Source organism: Quercus robur, chromosome 3 (assembly GCF_932294415.1).
Source record: "Quercus robur chromosome 3, dhQueRobu3.1, whole genome shotgun sequence".
Lineage (NCBI taxonomy): Eukaryota > Viridiplantae > Streptophyta > Magnoliopsida > Fagales > Fagaceae > Quercus > Quercus robur.
In genome coordinates this window covers 33,342,925-33,360,323 of record NC_065536.1, presented here as the reverse complement: position 1 = coordinate 33,360,323, position 17,399 = coordinate 33,342,925, and the positions used below count along the sequence as shown (strand labels likewise).

Genomic DNA, 17,399 nt, shown 5'->3' with positions numbered 1-17,399 from the left:
TGCTAATATTTCATTTCTGCAGATAGGGCGTTTGTCCTCATATTTTCATATTTATTTATCTTTATCCAATAAACGAACTGAATAATCCTAGACAGGCCAATTTGACAAAATTACTGGCAGTATATAGTGGAAAAGAAAATCAAAAAGAGAAAAAGCAAGCTGGTAAGATAGGCAGTCTGTAATTCAGAAGAAACCATTTGGGTTCAATTAATAAGCACAAGAGTACCAGCTTTAAATTAAGCAACAGAAACAGAATAACGTCCATATACACAGCAGAGAGAACATTAGAAGAAGACCATAAACATCTAGAGATTCATGTCCCGTACATAAAGAGTATGTACATAATTTAGAATTAAAGAGATTCAATTTACCATCAAATTAAATGGATGCTGACTAGGGAGTAACAAAAAGGGAAGAAAACAAGCAGAGAAACGACGACAAACCAAAATTCTTCAATGCACAACTCTACCAGTTGAAGAAACTCGAAAAACAGTCCCCAACAAAATGTTCTTCAGTCCCACTCCCAAACATAATGTTCTTCAGTCCCATGTAACGGAGATCATAGAGTTGGCCAGCCCAGACTGCTCAAAAGTTGACTGGCTATTGTAATCCAGAGACCTTGACGCTCCTGGGATTGCATGTGTCAAGCGAAATGGCCTTGTCTCAGCTTCTTCTAGTTGAGAATAGCAAAACGACCACAGGAGCTGAAAAACAAAAACAAAAACAAAAACCAAATATGAGAAGTAGTTGAGCATTATGAGGTGGGATAGAAAAACAATACTTTTAACAATCCTTAATTGATGATACGAAGTTCCCCATACAAGGTCAACACAACTTAGTTTCCATTTAATGGGACTGTTTATTAGGAAATAACAAAAAACATCCAAGAAACATATTTACTATTAATGTGGGCCATCTAGTAGATGGACAACTGAATATGTAGACCAACTGATTTGTAGAAATGGGTAAAGAATAAATAATTCAAGATAACATGAGCTTCAATAGCTTCTCACCTGTATTGAATCAGTCCGGAAGAAATTTCTCTGGACTCTCCGTCCATCTGGAAGACGGAATCCAACCCTGCAAAGGAGGTTCTTATCACCCTTGGGTTCTTCAGGCAGAGGTGGATATTCCACCTTCTTAGTGGAGCATGTTTTATCCTCTTCAGTAACAATTACATCTTTGTCTTTTGTAGTCATCCCACTTGAGTCTTTCACGCCTTCCATAGAAGCAGCCAATGCCCGTTGCACTTCCTCATCCTCCACATTTGTTTCATCTGCAACAAAAGAACATTATAGACTTGAACCAGCAAGAAGAAACCCAATGCATTTTGACAAGAAGAAATGTCTCAAATGAATCCCTCTTTACAAAGACAAAACTCAAGCAAAATAAAAGCCAAGACTTATACTAACTAACAACATACAGTCCTTGACATCTGCCTGAGAAAGTGTTATCAATAAAGCATCAAGGTCATGAAACTTTTCATTTTGCAAAATAGGAATCAATTACCAAATTGCATGCTTCTCATCAGGTGAAACTGACAGACAACCTGGATGTGTGAAGTTTATGGTATGTTTGGTTGCGGGTAAAACTTTAAGGATGGAAAAGAAAAGCCTTCCCTTCTTTTACTGTAGTGTAAAAGGGGGAGGATGGAAAGGTAATACATTATTTGCATATTTGATACATTGATAATTGGGGTGGGGGATTTGAATCCTGAATATCTCCGTTGGAAACACCAAGAGGTGCCAACCCTACAAGGCTCTTGGCAATAGATTATTTGCATATTCGTGTCATTATATCTTCAAATAATATGAAAATTAATTGGAAAGAACATAATAGTGAAAGGTAAAAAGTCATATTTTTTTTCCTCTCATTTTTCCTTCTCAACCAAGCAAAAGAAATCTATAATTATTTTCTATCCTCTCAAAAAATTGATATCTTTTCTATCCTTCCTATATATTCTCTTCTCCCATTTTTCCATCCTCCCTTCTAGACAAACACTAGCAATAAAGAATCACCTTACAAATTGTCTGTAATATTTTGTGTATTAGTTAATATATCAGAAAATAGCCTGCAGCTCTATTTCATCATTACTCTTTTTGTGAAGTCAGAGCACCGAAATTTGAAACCTTTACACACCTTTACTTCTTTGAGGAGGAGTTGAAGAACTTTCTCTTGGACGTTTATTAGACAAAGTTATGTGATGATCTTTGGGGCCACCATCCATGAAGGGTAACAGATCCTACAATTGACAGGAAACTTTCTGTGGTTAGCAATGCAATATAACTCAAGCTTGGGTACAAGTTTTATACGAAAATCCTTAGCCCCTTTTCCAATACAAGGATATGCATGCCCATGACACATACCTCCAGCAACCGCTCAGGTTGAACCATTCCACACCAGGAACGCATTTTCTGACCAGTTATGGGGTCGATGACAAGCACTACAGGAATCGAATCCAACTTGTAATATGTGCAAACCTTTCTGCCTTCAGTTGTATCATCATACACCTATATTCACAAACAAGATCTGCGTGATTAAGTACAGAGAGTGTATGTTACTGGAAAGAAAAAGATATTTATCCAAAATTTCTAAGTCTACAATAGACAGCATCCAAATCAGCAGAAAAATATTCTCACAACCATCCAATCAATTTAAAACTTATCATTGAGGTCATGAATATTTGAGCCATGAAGTATTTTAGAATCAACTAGTTGTGGCACAGGCAACTGACAACCAAATATATTGTTACAGTTCTATATGTCAATTAATATTATCTAAACAACAATCTGATAAAAAATTGTTTGTTACAGAGAAGGAAGGGTTCATAGAAATTTCAACAACCCAAACTTCCAAGATATCAGAAGAAATCATTAAACATAAAAGATTCCTATGAATGACCACCCCTCTTAATTGCCTCTCCAGATTCCTACATAACCCACAGGAGAACATCAACTGTTAATATATACACAGAAAACGTTTGCCGGGATCGTGAATTGGAAACCTATTATACAGATAAGACAAGAAATCATGTGCCACAGAGGCATCTATTATTTTGTAACATAACAAGAAGGTGAAGTTAATTCCCATAGAAACCAAAGAAATTGAACCATGTGATGATAACTGACTCCACTTTTATACTAATTAATAGGGTAAATTACAGTAAACCTACCTGTGATTAGGCCCATTTTCACTATGCCTACCTGTGGTTCAAAACTTAACACTTTGCCCATCTAAGATTACCTCCGTTAAGGTTCCGTAACTTACCTCTGGCTTTTTCGTTAAAAAACAACTTTTACGACAAAAACATAACATAACATAACATGAATCAAAAGGCTAGGGTTTTAATTTTTTTGCAAAAATAGATGAACATTTTAGATAAAATTCCAAACAATTACAATTCAATGACAACTTTTTGATTAAATTTGGAACCGACTCCAGCACTTTTGCACCAATCCATTAGACCCAGCAAAGACATTGTTAGCTAATTATCAAATATAGAAAAAACCTACAGAAGGAAGAAGACGAAGCCAAGTATCCTATATAGTTTTAGGAGAAATTCGGAACGTTTTATTTTTTTGGGAACTAGTAATTATCCAAGTTGCTGGTGTGAGGAACAATTGCTAGGGGGAGTAGTTGCAGCAAAGAGTCAAAAGCCTACAAAGTACAAACCCAAACTTTTTGTCTTTAGCTGGTTGATTGTCTTTGTGTTTTGTTCTCTGGTGATTGTTATTCTCCCAAAACTTAGTATAAATAAACCCAGATTTCCTCAAACTAAGAAACCCATCAAACAGAAAAAACCATTAAATCGACTTTCCTCTCAAGCCAAAAAGCCAATTCAATCTAACTAGCCCCCTGAAATAGAAATATTCGAAACCCAGCCATTCATACCAACAAATAACAAAAACCCAGTAAAAACCATTCAAAAAACATGAGCACCTAAGAAAAGCCTCAGCAACCCATCCTTTCCTTCATATTCATGACTCATCGAAACACAACAACAAGCCCACCCAACAAACTCCAAATGGCAAATCTACCCAACAAAATCCCAGAATACCCATCCGTCGCCGTGACTCATCATAATGTTGAACCCAAATCCAAAGACAACCCAACCTCCCTTTCAAGTCGAAGTAAGTGGCAGAAAAGCCAAGGCAGTTCAGTCGAACAGCAGATGAGCCGGGAGCCATGGTGGATCAGTGGAAATCAGAGATCAGTGGTGGATCTGCTCATCTCTCTCCCTCTCTCTCTCCGACTCTAGTATTATATTCCTAAGCTACAAGGAACAGCAGATGAACCGTTTTAAGATCATTTAGCATTTTGGATCTTATTTTCTTGTGTTTTTTATGGTTTTTTGTTTTGGGAGGAGAGAGACATAAAATGAGAGTAAAATTACTTATTTACCCATATTTTTAATAGAGGTGGGTTACAAAACTTTAACGGAGGTAATCTCAGGTGGGCAAAGTATTAAGTTTTGAACCACGGGTAGGCAAGTGAAAACAGGCCTAACCATAAGTGGGTTTACTGTAATTTGCCCTAATTAATAACTTGAAATAGACCAAAGTTAAGCCACCTGCCCATCATTTCCTTTTGTTCTTTAAATTGCAGGTATTGAATTCATCTTCCTAAAAGATCTCTAAAGCCATCTAGATTGAAGAACACCTAACAAGATCCTCTAACCGGAATGTTGAACAAGTTAGCTAAACTAATTTATAAAGGTTCTATAAACAAAAAGTTGGAACAATAGTACATTGTTAGCTGTTTTGAGGTTTTTCTTCCCCCTACAAATGAACTCTTGATATTCGCCTCTAATAGTCTAATAATACCTTCCCAATAATGCCCTTCAGCTCTAACCCCCCAACTGGCAACAAAAAGGATTTCACTCACTAATTATTACCAAACTCTCAAAGTTCCAAAAAAATTCTTTATCTTTTTAACGGACAAGATTTGGACCTAAGAAGTACCTGTCCAACACCAAAGCCTAAGGACCCTAAGCCTTTTCTTAATCTATTGCTCATTTGAAGCTTTTTATGGCATTGCAGCTCATACGAACAGTAACCAATTATTTCATACACTAAATTAAAAAAATAAATAAATAAATAAGTTCAATGAATCTAAGTACTGGCCTTAAAACCTAAAAAAGGCAATTCCCAGCAGACCTGGATAGGACTTCTTCAAAACAAGGTTTTTTTTTCTTCTTTTAAATTGGCAAGTCACAAGGCTTCTTGGAAAAAAGTACCCAAAAAATTTCACATTTGAAACCATGTCAAGTAGAACATCCTACAACAATTTATCAAAAATAGGAAGAGTCACGTATAAGAACACTCAAGTCTTCGAAATCACAGACCTGCCAGAAGATAAAATTGGTACTAATAGTTTGAGAAACAGCTTCATTTGCCCATGTATCCCGATTAAGCTTCACAAAGAAATATAATAACACCGAGTGAGTATGTGTCAACACATAAGAACAATACTTTTTTTCTTTTTTTTAATAGTTCATAAGACAAATAACAATAGAGATATACAAACTAACTATTTAGAAACTCAGATTCAACAATAAAATAAAAAATAAAGCATTTAGAAACTACCATATGAGAGGTGAACTCCTTGGTTGATTGCAAGTTCACCAGAAGCCATTTGTCCTGGACAGAAGCAGCATCTTTTGCCTGCATTTGCAGATAAGTACTTTTAAAAAAACTAGTCAAAGATCAGTCTATATAACCACAAATTTATTGGTATTTCAATTAACTAAAATACTGTTAATTCTAAAATCAAGCTCAAAAAATAGTAATGTACTATTTCACATCCCGAGCGGCACTAAAAAAATAAAGAGAAACGAAAAAGATTATAAAAAGGTTAAAAGCAATTTGCTTCAAACTCAAAAGAAATAAAAAAGGCCTAAAAACTAGGCTAAATAAGATATTATTTGTAGAAAACGTTGATTATGGTAATCATGGCAAAATGCTGTGACAAAAGCATAATGAACCGTCATGTCTAGAAGGCTTAGAGCCAAATTTTCACCCACCTTTCTAATCATAAATTAAGATAAGTTCATAATAAACATATAAAACAAAACCAAAACAATAAAAGGCGTCCTATTTATGGAGTGAAAGAATAACAGCATTTTCCAACTATTTTTTTTTTGATAAGTAAGCATTTTCCAACTAATTTAATCACAATAATCCATAAGACATTACTATAGTTTCTATTAGAATTGAGGAAGAGGAAGAACAAAAAGTCAAAAATAGAACTCTCCAAATGATCCAACAATAAGCCAAAGATCATATTAAAGATTACTAGTGCCCCTAAAAGGTACGAAAAGGAAGAAGATAGTGATGTTTAAGCCCAAATGGTGAAAAACAAAAAGGGTCCATTTTCTTTATATCTTTAAGTTATGCTTTATTTACTATTGTGTCTTTAGAATTTTAGAAGGACATACGACTAACATGACTTTTAATGGAGTTTTATGGTTAGGAATTAATTGTTATAAATAACCTCTTTTGGGTTGTAGGCAGCCTTTTCTTATCTACTTTATAAAATTCCAGATTTGAATATTTCTCTAAGCTCTTTGAGCCTAGAGATTGATATTTTTTTATTCCAACTTCAATCCTATATTCCTATTATCTTTTTCCTTGCTTTAATCTGGTTAGTCACAGGAATTGTTTCTTAAACCCTTCTTCTAAGCCATATCTAAGTTTTCCTTGCTGCATGAAATGGTATCAAAGCAAAAGATCTTAGATCTAAGCTACAAAATTTAGATTTGAGTCAAAGGTTGCAAATTTTAGATATGGTTGGTCATGGTAGTCGTCATGGAGTAGAGTAAATCAAGACCAGCAGATATAGATCACTGAGAGGAGGCGTATAATTGAAGATTTGTTGTGAGTTGTACAAATTCTTCGACAACAGAAACAAGTAGAAGCCCATATGATCTTTGGAGTATTCTTTTGGACATAGAAGGTTTGTATACACATGATTATTTGAATAACCCAGTAGTGTGTGTTGAACTGTACTGCTGTAGCTGATTTTTTAGTTTCTATTTCCTTTAGCACTTGATCTTCTTGTATTTGTTTCATTGTTCAAAGTGTTCACCATCGTGAACATGATGTTCAATTTTTTTCAATAAAAGTCTTATTACTTATCCAAAAAAAAGTGTGTTGAAATTTCAAACAGAAAAATTTTAAGTTTCACAAAGAAAGATGCGATTTTTAATAATTTTTTTAACAGCATAATGTTGAATCATGAGAATCTTAATTTTTAAGAAGATAAAGATACAAGATTTGATTGTGTTTGGGAAAAATTTATGAAGCAAGAATTAACTTGATAAGATTCAAGAGATGCAAGGATGATGTTGAGCCAACTTTTAGAATGAAGTTATGTGATTGTTAATGCTTTCAAAGGAGTTACCAAAAAAAAAAAAAAATGCTCTAGCAAATATTTTATGTTGCAAAATTGGTAGTCTGCCTATGACCTTCTTGGGTATGACTTTGGGGGTTCCGCTTAAGGCTACTTTGATATGGGATCCTATTATAGAGAAAATGGAGAGGAAACTTTCTAGTTGGAAACATTTATATTTGTCGAGGGGTGGTAGACTTACTTTGTTAAAAGGTACTTTATTGAGCCTTCTGACCTATTATCTATCCTTGTTCACTATTCCTAAATCTATGGCTGATAGATTAGAAAGGATTCAGAAGAATTTATTCTTCTTCCTTTTTGGATAAGTAATAAAACTTTTATTCAAATATGCTGAACATCATGTTCACAATGGTGAACATTCTGATCAAGAAAAAATACAAGAAGATCAAAAACTTAAGCCAATAGAGGGACTCATGGTTGTGGGTTGCAGAGGAGTATTAGTGCGGGTGGGGAGAGCCTCTTCACACATGGTTATGAGGTGGGAGAGGGCAATTGTATTTTTGGTACAATCATTGGAGTGGACACCTTCCTCTAAAGGATCTTTACCCTGATCTGTTTGCATGCTCTGTTTCTAAGAAAGCTTTAATTTGTGATGTGCTGATTTCTTCTCCAGATGGGGGGGAGTAGGATTTGGAATTTACAATTCTATAGAGCTTTTCACGATTGGGATTTGGAGGATGTGTATTCTTTCTTTGAGCTTCTTTATTCCAAGTTGCCTATGGGGGAGAGATGATACTGATTTGGAGTTTGACTAGGGTCGTACTTTTGATGTACATTCCTATTATAATTCTATTTGTGGCTCCCTCACTCTCTTTCCCATGGAAGTGCATTTGGCGTGTAAAGGCCCTTAAGAGGGTGTCATTCTTTTTATGGGCAACCGCTTGGGGTCAGATTCTTACAATTGATAACCTTGTTAAGAGGGGACTCCCCCTAGTTAATTGGTGCTGTATGTGTCAATGTTATGGGGAAACTGTGGATCATCTTTTGCTCCATTGTAAGTATGATCATGCGTTGTGGAGTGAAGTTTTCCTAATGTTTGGGATTCAGGGGGTGATGCCAAAATGTAATATCTCTTATGTTAGGGTGGAGGAACTGGTTGGGAAAGCACTACTCAAAGTTTGGATTTTGGTACTAGCGTATTTGATGTGGTTGGTTTGGCGGGAACGTAACAGCCGCACTTTTGAGGATGTTGTGAGACGTTTAGATCATTTGAAGTCCTTGCTAATGCAAACTTTGTTTGATTGGTCTCAGGTTTGGGGTTTTATGCACCGTTCTTCCATTTCTGACTTCCAACAATCTGCTCAAATTTCAATTTGATTTGTTTGTAATTGCTTTAAGTACTATGCGTTCATCATCGTGGACATAGAGTTAACTTTTCTTTATCAATGAAATTTCTATTACTTATCAAAATAAATAATAAATAAAGAACTGTTCTTAAGCTTGTTGCACAAGTTCTTATTGGGAGTTCTTGATGTACTTAAGAAACAAAGAAAGAAATGATGGAAAATGTTATTCAAGACTCTACTTGATCATGGAAAATTGAAGTCAAACTAGAGGACAAATTTTAAGGTAAGGATCCTGAGGTTACTAAAGCCTATTATTTTTTTGATAAATTTACACTTTATTTCTAATTTGAATATTCCTTGAGCTCTTTTAACCTAGACATTGATATTTGATTGTTCAAACTTCAATCCTATTTCTTTTTCTTTGTTTTAATCTTGTTTGTTCTTGGAATTTCTTCATAAATTGTTCTTCAACACTAGACCTAAGTTCTCTTCATAGGATTCTCTTTACATTTAAAAATATTACTCAAAAATCACTTTTTCCACAAAGAGCCTCCACTCCCATCATTTATATGTAACCATCATCTCATCATCATCCAACAATGATTACATACTTTGCTTTTCCATTCCATCATTAAATATGTGCACCAAAAGACCATGTGAACCGACACATACAAAAAGTATTCCCTATGTCATTATATAATATCCTAACTTGACAATGCACAATTTCATGTAATAGGATTAAAAGTTCCCCACCTTGTCATTATAAAATTCCAAATTTATCCTTATTTAACATTAATAAGTGATTTATTTATAAATTACATTAATAAGTGAAAATATACCTCATATTTTGTCTAATAAGTGTGATGACAAGGCTATTTATGGAAGGTACAAAAGTCACTCCAGGTTTGGAATGACAATACTGGGACATCTAAAAAGAAAAGGCAGATTATGGTTTAGGGATGAAGTCTTAGACACTTGTACTGATATGGACTGAAAAACCAATGAGCTCTAGCTCAAATTGCATGTCCTCCCTCATACTAAACAGTAAAGGGTAAGGTCATTGGATCAAAACCAAATGAGTGCTTGAATAAACGTACCAATAAAAAAGTTACATGGGATTGAAATATATAATTGCAACTGTGGATTGGTGACCTCTCTGAATGTAGTCCTTAGAAAAAAGAGAAACCAAACCAAACAACTCAAAATAAAACAGAATTTTCTCAAGTTGCAGTTTTGTATGCCAAACCACTAGATCTGAGGGATTTAAAACCATGCATTGATAATTTGAATACTATACTAAAAGCAGCAATTACTCCATGAGACTTTCTAGCTGCCTTTTTTTTCAATTTTTTTGGAACTACAGCCACACGAGTTAGCAGTGAAAGTAGGCAAGCACAAAATGCCCAAAACAACAGCTAAATGATATTTGATTAAATAAAGACAAAAACAAAAATCTCATGGCTCACATCAAACTAAACCATAAGTTTCAGTGATGCACTAATTAAATAGAGGGGGAAAAAGAAAATGATAAACAAGAAGAAATTAACATGTTTTATCACTGATGCAAAAAGGCTTATTACACAGAAAACATACACATCCTACTCATGCTAATAAAATATGCTAAAAATGATTTAAAATCCAAACAACAATTCACTACTGTCCTTAGTAATGGTTCTTTGATCTCACAAGGCTAGCGATGGTAATATACTCAAGGAATTGTGTAAACATATCATCTAACTTAGAATAACTAGAAATGTACATATGATTCAATTTTATTTTTTTTAAAACCAATTTTGAACATAAATTGTAATACATAGCCATGAGAAAACTCAAGGGCCATACTCTAAGGCTTGAATGCCTCCAAAAAGATCATAATGAAGCCAATATTTTTACCCAAAAAAAGCTACTACTAAAATTCCAATACAACTAGTAATGGTCACCCATCTCTTATCTCTTATAAGATTAATTTTTATAGTGCAAAAGCATGCAGACATACCTTTTCAAAGGACCCATGCAACATCAGATGATAGGGAGGACGATATAAAGAAGCAAGATTATCTCGGTGGCTCTCTGTTGTAGACGAAGCACCTTGGTCTGATTCCCAAACCCCAGGGCGTTTCATTTCCTCATCAAAATTACGGAATGCAATTAATGAACTTGGTTCACGCGACGGATATCCTATCCTTGATGCTCTAGATGGAAATAACAAAGAAAATTTTATCTTAATGAACACCAGAGTCCAAGATGCAATAAGTAAAACAAGAAAACGACATTGCATGTCAAGTTGCAACTAAACGATAGGATTAAGAAAACATAGTACAGAAGCAAAAAACAGAGACATATAGCAGCTGGAACACCCACATACTAAAAGCTGGCATAAGGCAATATCATTGTGCTAAATTTAATTTCTAACCTTTTTTAAGATTCAGAGAACCTCGTTTATTTAATTTTATAACATCAAAAGGTACTATTTTTATGTATCACGACAGTTTCAATGAATTTTTTATGCCATTGATGTTCAGGATGATATTTTATTTTCTTAATCCTGCTTGTGCTTGTTATATTTGTCTGGTAACAACAAATGGCAGCAAATGGTAACAACAAATGCCATTGATGTTGTTACCAGACAAATATAACAAGTACAAGCAGGATTAAGAAAATAAAATATCATCCTGAACATCAATGGCATAAAAAATTCATTGAAACTGTCGTGATACATAAAAATAGTACCTTTTGATGTTATAAAATTAAATAAACGAGGTTCTCTGAATCTTAAAAAAGGTTAGAAATTAAATTTATAATGGTTACAGACAAAAAATGACTAAATGAATCCTGATTAACATGACAAAAATGAAGAAAAATAACCAGTCACATTCACGCTATTCATCCATTTCCAGAACCTCATCAGTATACTTCAGATGCAGCATGCCAACAATATAGAACTGTTTGTTTCGGCATAAATTTTTTTCCATATTTTCAAGCATTTGGGGCAGCTCAATTTCAGTTGACTAGGATCATGCGCTGTGGGGCATAAATTGTTTTACACCTGCACGCACACCCCCCTCCCCCCTTCGAAAGTCTGGCTCCTCCTCACCACCAAGTATTTCGACCCTACACCGCCTGTCAGGTAAGTTTTCTCTGTCTCCCACAGTTTCAATCTCTATCTTTGTCAATCTTGCCCAGCCCACCATTCATCAGATTCACTAAACCCCAGCACAGAAGAAGCTTCCAACAAGTCTCACCCCCAACAATCTAGAGGCCAGTCTGCTTTTGATTAGGGACCCATATAGATTTCGTTGTTTTTGTGTGATTGTCAAGTTAGAAAATTACTTATATGCTTATCTTTTTTTGTTGAACAAAAAAATTGTTTAATTTTTGTGCAGAGGAATTGATCAAATATAATTTGAGTAAGAGATCAAAATCCCTCTATAGTATGTTCTGCTTATTAAGAAATCAATTTACATGAATCTTTTATTTATTTATTTATTTTAATGACGATGTTTACAAAAGGAAAATTAATTTGCTAGAAAGATTTCATCTATTTAAGTTTTTTTAGTACATTTAGTGTTTTCTATTAACATTGCTGGTTAATTATATTGTAGCAATTTTATAAATTCCATTAGTGATTTTTCGTACAAGCCAAGCACCAGAATTTTTTTTTTTTTTTTAACATTTCCAAGCATGCAACCAAACACAGTAAAACAATAAATTTTCCATAAAAATGTTTTTCAATAAAAAACATCTAACGCCAAAGCAAACAGAGTATAGAGGGACTAAAAATAACAAGGAAAATGGTATATTGATGAAATTATTATATGCAAGTCCAGTTTCTTCTGCATTCAATTCACTCAATAAATAACTTATTGATGCCTTGCTAATCAAATGCAAAGTCAATTTAATATCAGGAGATTTTGCAAATCATGGGACAAATGGAAACTATTTTTCAGCTTTGTTAAATAGAAAAGAATAAACTTGGTTCGCAATTGAGGTACACACAAAATTTAACCAAGGAAAGTTCTGATTATAACATGAAAAGATAACCGCACAGGTGACAGGACACATTCAAAAACAAAAATATTCATTGCCACAATTGAAATTGTATGGAAAGATTTCAGTTCAAATGATCAAGGAAGACTGGAGAAAGAAAACATACCCATACAACATTGCATCATCATAAAGAGCTTCCCTTATAACAGGTAAAGGAGGGCGTACTTCATCTCCATCATTTTCTCCAACATTTTCATTTCCTATGTCCCTCTCCAAATTACTGAATTGATAAACAAAAGTTAATGTCATAAAATAAACCAATCAAATAAATTTAATCAACTGACAATCAAAATATTATATAAAATAAAATTTTTAACTTACCCTGTATTCTGATCTGCCAAAGTGTTCACATTCTCTGCTGCTGGAGATTGTGATGGCGCTACCACTGGCCCTCCTTCATTACCCACAAAGAACAGCTGAATAGCTTCCTCAAGCTTCCAACTTGTGGCCTGTTCCCACAAGGCTCCACCATTCAGTTTCATACAATGAAACAAAAACATTCATATAGTTCAAAAACCACCATTCACAGACAGTGGTAGCAAACAAAACCGTTCATATAGTTCAAGAAACTAGATACCGAACACAGTAAAATTTTCAAATAATTTCTATCAATCAAAAGATTTCAAGAAAACATAAAATTAATAAAGCCAACTAAGAAGATTCCCAAATACTGGCATTTGTTTACTGAACTCAGCTTAACCAAAGCCCTATATGAGATTGGCTCTACAAACCTTTTATGAATTAAATAAAAAATTTATACATGTTAGAGAATAAGGATGAGGTTGTGGTTTCAAAACTCACTGTGTTTTTATAACTTAAAAATCAAAAACTTCTTTTTATAAACTCATTAGTTGCAGCTGCCCTTAGATTTTTCGGCATCCTATCTAAGGTGACAGAGGTGATATTCTCTGCCACCTCTTAACTTATCATACAACAACAAAAACACCTACTAAGCCGTAGTCCTGAATTTGTGGCCCGGCTATAGATCCTCAACAAATTGTTCAAAGTTGGGCCACTCTATTCCATCAAAAGTTTTATACTCCCAGTTACCTTTTAACTACCTCTCAATTTATCGTGCCCTTCTTTATTTTACAAATCAATTTCAAAATCAAAATAGTTAACCCCAAAAAAAAAAAAAAAAATCAACTAAAAGAATGCCTATATACTGGTGTATATATTTCAATATGTAGACAACCCATTTTGAGAGTGCAACATCTAAAATCATTGAAATCCATATAAATTCTAATTACACCAAAACATAACACAAAGTTAGAGCCTTTCATTCTAGTCAGCATGTCAGACAATCAAACCATCAGTATTATTAAGTGCCCACATAACATAGCTAAACTTTAATACACAAAGCAATCTAACAAACCCACATTACAATCTCTTTATTAAACAGCCCCAAAAATTTAAAACGCAAACCAAAATCAAAACCCCAAAAAAATATATATAATGATGAAAACCCAGAAGCAGATTCAGTCTTTTAGTGCCAAAGATGCAAACTTTATTATCAAAGAAATCAGATATAAAAAAAATAAAAAACAAAATAAAAATCATGACCTGCAAGAACTGTTTGGCTGTATCGGCAGTCTGGCCAACTGCGATCTCTAGAAAAGACGAGACCATACTCTGCTTATCAGTTGAAGAGAGCACCCCTTCCATTGCTTCTCTTTTGGGTCTTTTTTTTTTGGTTAACTCAAACGCTGAGCTCTCTCTCTCAAAGGGTTTTTTTTTTCACACACAGAATGCCATTTTTTTTTTTTCTACTATTTATTTATAGCTCTTCAGATCAGACAAAGAGAGAAACACCGAGGTGGGTTAGGAAATAGGAGACATCCTTTTGGTTTCTCTTCGCGAATCACAATTTTTTTTTAGCTGTGAAATTTGTTTAAATTTGTTTATTTTGTTTGTGTAATTACGGATTTGACCTTTGGGGATTGAAAACTGGGTGTGTCTGTGAAGTGTTAACGCTGTTGTGTTGTGTGCTTATTTTTGTGAAAGTTGGGGGTTATTTTTGGAGAGTGTTGTAGGTGGAAGATGAGCCTGTTTGTGCTTGCTTGAGACGAGAGACTAGTGTTTTAGTTTGAGACAAATTAATTACTATTAATATATCCTTAAAAAAGAAATACTAAAAATAATTCCTAAAAATAATAATAATAAAAAATTAATACTCGATAGGGTAATATTTTCACAATAAATTTTAGGCTATAAATTATTATCGGTTTTAATCAAAACTCACTATTGAAATTTTTTTTTTTTTTTACCTCTCATAACAAAATTTGTTGCAAAAGCGCAACCAATTTTCTTATTTCTATGGGAAACTGGACTATGCTTACTTGGATGGGTTGGGCTTGGCTGAACTTAAGAAAGCCCAGCCAACTAGACTAGGCTTTCCATGTTCAATTGGACTAGGCTATCTAGGGAAACGGAGAAACAAAGAACCCAATTTAATAGTTGAAACAAGTCACATTTCTTGTTTGGTTATGGCTCTTTCTACATACCTTGATCAAGAAAACATCGTTGTAGTTGTAGACACTTAATTTAGTCTTGGTTAATAAATTTAACCCTCCGGTCTTAATGATGAATAATCTAAACATCCACCAATAAGAGAGAATTTCAACCTATGACATCCGATCCTAATGATAGCTCTTTATTATTAGATCAAGACATCAATCAGTTTTTAGTGTAGGCGAGGATTAAATCATAGATCTCTTATTCAACCATCAGAGATTTTACTAGTTCACCAATAAGAAAGTTTAACCACTTGATTAGAAGATAAAACCTTCTTCTTCTTTTTTGTTGCAAATATTCAAGAATTTCTATATAGGAATGGCGCACATTACCTTTCTATAGAAACCCTAATTTATAAATCTATTTTATCTAATTCATTGTGAGGTTCCTGTCCGATTCCAGTTGGTCAATATCTGATTTCACAACCCTAAGGCTCTGTTTGGTTGGAAAAATGAAAAACTGAAAGGGTGGAAAATGTTAGGGGATAAAAAAAATTTTAGTTTTCTACCATATGTGCTTGGTTGAGTTGGATTGAAAAGTCGAAGAAAAGAAATAAATATAAATTTTCATTATTTAGTTGAAAAGAAAAATGAATGCTAAAAAATGTAGTTTGTGTGAATTTACAATCAGTGGGTTAGAAGAATACAAAAATAATAGTTGGCGGGTAGGAAAAAAAAATGTTGTGAAAGGGACAGTTAAGTTTTTTTTTTTTTTTTTTTTTTTTTTTAACTTAACTACACATTTTCATCCAAGTTTTAACCCTATTTTGGGGGGGGGGGGGGGGGACAATTTAGTGGACCCGGATGAAAAAACACTTAGGTCCCACCATTTTTTTTCCATGTTTTCCCTTCTAAGCCAAACAAGGAAAAACATTACATTTCCACTCAGTTTTCGTACCCAAAGTTTTCCTCTTCCCTATTTTTACCCCAACCAAATAGAGGGTAAGGTCCATTTGCCTCTATAAAAAGAGCCTTAGGCTGTGTTTGACAGTGTGTAAAATATTTTCAGTTGTTTGTTTATGTTATAGAAAAATTGTCGGAAAAGTATTTTCTGTGTTTGGTATTGCATGTAAAAACCTATATCCAGAAAATCCAGCCACCACAGTCACCACCATAAACCCAGCCACCACAGTCACCACCATAAACCTAGCCACTGTAAACCCAATCACTACCAGCCACCATCAACCACCACATTACTAATTAACTTGAAAAATTATAAACAAAATCAAAACACATTAATCTCAAAATAAATATCAAAACCCACAAACCACTCTAGCCATTGATCCACCACCCCTAATCAGCCACCATCAACAGTAGAACTCACCCTAACCCACCACCATTAAAACCCACGAATCACCCCAACCATTGATCCTCCAAAACCCAAGAACAAAAATTATTTACAATCACCAAAAAAAAAAAAAAAAACCCACAATCACCATTATTAATGGAGCTTTGAAATCAGAAAGAGAGGGTGGATCTTGATGGCAAGCACTAGATCGAGTACATGCAGTGCCCGATCCGAGCTTGGTTAGTCGGAGGTGGGTTTAAAAGAGATGGAGGAGATGACGAGGGACACAAAAGAGAAGAAAAGATGAGGAAGAAGAGAGAAAAGAGAGGAAGAAAAGGAGAGGAGTACTCACCGGCAAGTGGAGGGGAATGGGGTGGCGCAATTTGACTGGTGAAGGGGTTGGGTGATCTTCTTTGTCACTTTCCCCCCCCCCTCTCTCTCTCTCTCTCTCTCTCTCTCTCTCTCTCTCTTCGAGTATGTGAGTTTGGAAAATGAGTTTGAAGGTAAATGAGATGTGTGAAATATTTTACGGATCAAGGGGCTTATTTCACGGTCAAATTTTATTATTTTCAGTTTGACTTTATTTTACATATGCACCCAAACATGCATCAGGATGTAAAATATTTTCCCAATTCCATTTACACCTGAAACAAACACAACCTTAGACTCATACAAAAAAAACCATTTTGTAGAAAATGATAATGATGATGCCAAAAAATCACCAATGAGCCACACAGTCCTCGCACGCTCAAAATAGTGCCTGCACAACAAAAGAGAAGACCTAATAGAGAGCATCAGTGTGGTGCTGGCCAAATACCCTCTAAAGGTCAAGTTAGAATCTTTTCGCAACTGTAG

The 17,399-nt window shown here is 34.4% G+C and overlaps 1 protein-coding gene across 1 annotated transcript; it reads right to left on the bottom strand.

Moving 5' to 3' along the window:
* Window positions 1–182: 182 nt before the first annotated feature.
* LOC126717842 (plant UBX domain-containing protein 7) lies at window positions 183–14,739 on the bottom strand. Its single transcript, XM_050419769.1, has 10 exons — window positions 14,307–14,739; window positions 13,065–13,192; window positions 12,850–12,963; window positions 10,693–10,888; window positions 5,586–5,663; window positions 5,345–5,413; window positions 2,367–2,510; window positions 2,140–2,242; window positions 1,014–1,276; window positions 183–704 (listed from the first exon to the last, which is right to left on the bottom strand). The coding sequence occupies exons 1-10, from the start codon at window positions 14,406–14,408 to the stop codon at window positions 540–542; spliced, it is 1,362 nt and encodes a 453-aa protein (XP_050275726.1). The 5' UTR covers window positions 14,409–14,739; the 3' UTR covers window positions 183–539.
* Window positions 14,740–17,399: the final 2,660 nt, after the last annotated feature.

Coding starts and splice junctions, on each gene's coding strand:
- LOC126717842 (XM_050419769.1), bottom strand. CDS start 14,408: ATGGAAGGGGTGCTCTCTTCAACTGATAAGCAGAGTATGGTCTCGTCT. Junction 10,889..12,849: donor GATGATGCAATGTTGTATGG/GTATGTTTTCTT, acceptor ATTTCCATCTAG/AGCATCAAGGATAGGATATC. Junction 2,511..5,344: donor CCAATTTTATCTTCTGGCAG/GTCTGTGATTTC, acceptor TTGTGAATATAG/GTGTATGATGATACAACTGA.